This window comes from Carlito syrichta, unplaced genomic scaffold (assembly GCF_000164805.1).
Source record: "Carlito syrichta isolate Samal-C Ts95f unplaced genomic scaffold, Tarsius_syrichta-2.0.1 Scaffold304400, whole genome shotgun sequence".
NCBI lineage: Eukaryota > Metazoa > Chordata > Mammalia > Primates > Tarsiidae > Carlito > Carlito syrichta.
Window position 1 is genome coordinate 906,892 of NW_007248496.1, and position 5,331 is coordinate 912,222.

Here is a 5,331-nt window from a genome sequence, read left to right on the forward strand (position 1 = left end):
GGGGGGCCGGGGGGGGGGGGGGGGGGGGGTGTCAGGGAGACCGTGAGGGCTGAATGGCCCGAGGCTCATGGACTCATTAAGAGGTCAGATATCCAGTGTGGCAAGGATGGACCAAAAGGCCTTCCTTCTGTAAAACCTGGCCTCTTTGGTTGGCCTACCCAACATTTCCCATGTTGCTTCTATCTGGCCAGCATATACGTAAACTTAGAAATGCTGACCATCATGATGGGTTGAATCCTAGGCTGGGAGTTTGGACACCAGGCTTGGCCCTTGGCCAGTCCCTGGACCTCTGAGGCCTCTGTCTATAAAAGGAGAGTAATGCCAAGTGCTTATCTCCCTCCTGCAGAGCTTATGAAGCCAAGGCCCTATATGAGAGAGGACTTTGGGCTTTCCCAAGCCCTGGTGTTATTGATTTACTCAGGCGATGGCTGGTTGATACCGCTTGTCAGCATGGCAAACAAAACCTCGGCTTCACACTTACCTGCGCGACAATGTGCCTTTCGGCTGCCTTTCTGTTTCCAAAGTTAGGCTAGGCAGACTATTCTCATAGAGGTGACACATTTGCAAGCCCCCCCCCACATTGTAGCCATAGCCATGTTCCAGTGCTACCTTCCTTGTGGGCCTGAAAATGGGGGTGCAGATGTTGAGGGCTGCGGCTGCAGAGAGTGACCCAGGACCTCCAGCCCTGGTGACCTGGCTCCTCCTTGTTGGCCTTGTCACACACAACTTGGTCAGCTACTGGCCCCTCCTTCTCAGGGAGCCAGCCCTCATCCTTCTCCCCTACCTTCCCCGCACAGTCCGGAAGGCCAAGGGCAACCGAAGTACCTCACCTGTCACTGACCCCAGCATCCCCATACGGAAGAAATCGAAGGATGGCAAAGGTATGGCTGGAAGTCAGGTGAGGTGGGAAGGGAGGCCCTTCCCTGCCGCCAGGGTGCTCGGGCTGCCCCTCACTCCCCACCCCTCTGTAGGCAGCACCATCTATCTGTGGGAGTTCCTCCTGGCGCTTCTGCAAGACAGAAACACCTGTCCCAAGTACATCAAGTGGACCCAGCGAGAGAAAGGCATCTTCAAGCTGGTGGACTCCAAAGCTGTGTCCAAGCTGTGGGGGAAGCAGAAAAACAAGCCTGACATGAACTATGAGACAATGGGGCGGGCACTGAGGTAGGAGTTTCTGGGACCCAGAATTCCTGACCTGGGACAGTCACCACGCCCTTCCTTAGGTCCAGGGAGTCTCTCCTGTTTTAATGGAGAGATGATTAAACCTTTAAGTAAATAGGTCTTGTAACCTTCCCATTGGCTTGCCCATTCCACAGGCTCCCTCTGGGAGGAAAGTTTCTCTTCCTCTTGCACCTCTAATTTCGTCTTTTTATTTATTTCCTTTTGTTTATTTTATTTTATTTTTTTTAGTCAGAAACTCACACTGTCACCTAGACTGGAGGACAGTGGCATAATCACAGCTTAACACAGCCTCAGTCTCTTGGGTTCAAACGATCCTCTCTCCACAGGCTCCCTCTGGGAGGAAAGTTTCTCTTCCTCTTGCACCTCTAATTTTGCCTTTTATTTTATTTTATTTTTTTTAGTCAGGAACTCGCTCTGTCACCTAGACTGGAGGACAGTGGCATAATCACAGCTTAACACAGCCTCAGTCTCTTGGGTTCAAACGATCCTCTCTCCTCAGCCTCCCAAGTAGCTCGGACTATAGGCTTGTAACACGACACCCAACTAATTTGTTTTTTAACTTTTTGTAGAGACCAGGTCTCGCTATGTTGCCCAGGCTGGGCTCAAGCAAACCTCCCACCTCGGCCTCCCAAAGTGCTGGGACTATAGGCATAAGCCATCCTGCCTGACCTGACCATGTCTTTTTTTAGTGGAAGAGCGGTTTGTCCTCCCCAATGCGTGAGAAGGGCTTTCTTCACTTTCTGCAGGCCAGAGCCCCAGGGAGGTGAGCTTGAGATATCCTAGAGGTGGCCTTTCAGGCTGTTGGAATACTGGCCCCTGCCACCCATCTTCTCACTCTTCGTTCCTTCATTCAGTCACTCCCTGTCCTCTGCCCTAAAGCAGAGTGGGGGGTGGTATTTTATTTATTTATTTATTTATTTATTTATTTATTTATTTATTTTTGAGTTGGAGTCTCACTCTGTCTCCTAGACTGGAGTGCAGTGGCACTCTCCCGGCCATCCCAGCGTCTACCTACTGGGCTCCGGTGATCCTTCCGCCTCAGCCTTCCAAGTAGCCGGAACTACAGGTGTGCACTACCACACCCGGCTAATTTTTGATTGATTGTAGAGACGAGGTCTCGCCAAGTTGCCAGGGTGGGTCTTGAACCCGTGGGCTCAGGCAATCCACTCGCCTCGGCCTCCCAAAGTGCTGGGATTACAGACTGAGCCACTGAACCCAGCCAAGGGGGTGGTATTAAAAAACCCTTTTCAAAGATCCTTTGAGTCCTCAGGGGGAAATCTCAGAAATGTCATAAACGCCTTCCAAGTCCAAGCGTTGGCCATACCCCTTCCCTGGTCCCTGAGCCCCGGGCCAGCTCTGCTATCAGCCTCAGCCTCACCAGCCCAGCCCTGGAGGGCAGTGGGCTGGGGAGATGGGGATGAAAGGCCTCTCCACGTTGTCCCTGGGTGACTCCTCCCCCCTCATCCCCTAGATATTACTACCAAAGAGGCATCCTGGCCAAAGTGGAAGGGCAGAGGCTGGTGTACCAGTTTAAGGAGATGCCCAAGGACCTGGTGGTGATTGAAGATGAAGACGAGAAAAATGAAGCCACAGCAGCCCCGCCTCAGGCCTCCATGGCCTCGACCAGCACCACCAGGCGAGCCAGCTCGAGGGTCTCGTCCAGGGCTGTCCCCCAGGGCAAGGGCGGCTCTTCTTGGGAGAAGCCAAAGGTTCAGCATGTCGGTCTCCAGCCATCTGCAAGTCTGGAATTGGGACTGTCTCTAGACGACGAGACCCCCACTACCTCCACAATGCTTGTCTCTCCACCAGAGAGTCAGGCCAAACTCACCAAAGCTGTGAGGTAAGGGCGCCAAAGTCATTACGAGTCTCCACATGGTACCTCGCGTTGGGGGTCAGTTTTCAACTTCTTGCCAAGCTCTGCCGTGTCTCCTGGCTCATGGGATCCTCACAGAATCCCGAGGAAGCCAGCAAGGCACTTGTTGGTCAAGAGAAGAAAAGTGACTTGCCCCAAATCACACATCAAAGTAATGGCCAGTTGGGGCTATTCCTGTGACACCAGAGGGCTCCCCAAGAGCCACCAGGGCCTCCACATCTGGGCGCATCCCCCTAAGCCTCTTCCACTTCAGAAAACAGGCAACAGAGAATGTTACAGAGACACCTGCTCTGCCTTCCTCATGACCTCTGGGCCCGCCCAGCAACCTCTCACTACATCTCTCTTTAATTTTCCCTTCATGGGAACAAGAAGAAAGTCTCACTACTTCTCATCCCTGCTAAGGGGACTCCATTCTGCTGTGACTTTGTCTGGGTCATGTGCCTGGGCCTTTCGCTACGATGGTATGGGTCTCCGAGATGCCCTTCTGAGGAGGGCAGCCAATAGAGTAGAATGGTGAGAAGCATGAGCTCTGGGGTCACAAGGTCTAGAAGTGAGTGTCTGTTCTAGTGCTTACTAGCTGTGTGGTCTTGGGGCAAGTTACATAACTTCTCTGTGCTTAGTTTCTTCGATCTATAAAATCAGATTTTTCTTACTCAACTTGTGCTGCTTTAAGGATAGAGCAAAATGCCACATGTCAATCACTTCGAATGATCCCTGACCTATACTAAGTACTCAGCAAATGTTAGCTACAACAACAAAGACATAGACAAAACACCTTCATCTCCATTCCTTTATTTTTTTTTTTGGAATCTGGAATCTCACTGTCACCCAGGCTGCAGTGCAGTGGTACAATCACAGCTCACGGCAGCCTTGACCTCCTGGGCTCGGGCAATCCTACTGACTCAGCCTCCCAAGTAGCTGGAACTACAGGCACACGTCACCACACCCGGCAAATTTTTTGTAGAGGTCTCATTGTGTTACCCAAGCAATCCTCCCACCTCGGCCTCCCAAACTGTTGGGATTACAGGCATGAGCCACCGCACCCGGAGAGTTCCTTTCCTCTTGCACCTTCCTCCTTCCTAGCCAGCGGGGGGATACCTAACCAACTCTATTCTCTGTTTCCTCTCAGTGCTTCTTCAGTGCCCAGCAACATCCACCTAGGAATGGCCCCTACAGGCTCGGCCTTGACCCTACAGACCATCCCGCTGACCACAGTGCTGACCAACGGGCCTCCCACTAGTTCTGCTGCTTCCACCCAGCTCGTTCTCCAGAGTGTTCCACCTGCCTCGACCTTCAAGGACACCTTCACTTTGCAGGCCTCCTTCCCCCTGAATACCAGCTTCCAAGACAGCCAGGTGGCAGCCCCAGGGGCTCCGTTGATTCTCAGTGGCCTCCCCCAACTTCTGGCTGGAACCAACCGTCCGACCAACCCAGTGCCACCCTCGGTCACAGGGGCTGGACCGGCAGGGCCCAGCTCTCAGCCCCCTGGGACTGTCATTGCTGCCTTCATCAGGACTTCCGGCACCACAGCAGCCCCTGGGGCCAAGGAGGGGCCGCTCAGGTCCTCCTCTTATGTGCAGGGCATGGTGACTGGGGCCCCCATGGAGGGGCTGCTGGTTCCTGAAGAGACCCTGAGGGAGCTCCTGAGAGATCAGGCTCATCTTCAGCCACTTCCAACCCAGGTGGTTTCAAGGGGTTCCCACAATCCGAGCCTTCTGGGGAACCAGACTTTCTCTCCTCCCGGCCGCCCCACTGTTGGGCTGACCCCAGTGGCTGAACTTGAGCTCTCCTCAGGCTCAGGGTCCCTGCTTATGGCTGAGCCTAGTGTGACCACATCTGGGAGCCTGCTGACCAGATCCCCAACTCCAGCCCCCTTCTCCCCATTCAACCCTACTTCCCTCATTAAGATGGAGCCCCACGACATATAAATGAAAGGGTCAGAAGTGTGACCCGCCAGGAGAAATTGAGCAGCATTTTCATACGGACTGAATTAATAGCGCACCTGCCCCTGCATTTCAGTGGATTGTCAATGCACCCGACCCCAGTACCTCAGCCCTGCCTGGCATCGGACTCCGGCCTTCAGGAGCACTAGGTGATATGCTCTTGGCAGGATAAGGGGCTGATTTGGTGGACAGTGGAGGGAAGACCTCCTGAGCCCGGAGGAGTCTGTGGCCAGGGCTGGTGCAGGGGCTTTGTGAGAAGCGTCCTTCCGCCTGGCTGTATCTGCCGTCTGCGTTCCCTACACAGGGAACTTACTTTCCCATATGTGAATATCT

The 5,331-nt window shown here is 53.7% G+C and overlaps 1 protein-coding gene across 1 annotated transcript in view; it reads left to right on the forward strand.

Moving 5' to 3' along the window:
- Positions 1 to 5,118, forward strand: part of ELF4 (E74 like ETS transcription factor 4) — a 12,751-nt gene extending 7,633 nt beyond the window's left edge. The window contains exons 5-8 of the mRNA XM_008059859.1: positions 798 to 881; positions 972 to 1,164; positions 2,654 to 3,022; positions 4,185 to 5,118. Coding sequence (XP_008058050.1) covers positions 798 to 881; positions 972 to 1,164; positions 2,654 to 3,022; positions 4,185 to 4,983 — 1,445 coding nt within the window. The 3' untranslated portion in view covers positions 4,984 to 5,118. The remainder of the gene's footprint in view (positions 1 to 797; positions 882 to 971; positions 1,165 to 2,653; positions 3,023 to 4,184) is intronic.
- The last annotated feature ends 213 nt before the right edge of the window (positions 5,119 to 5,331 follow it).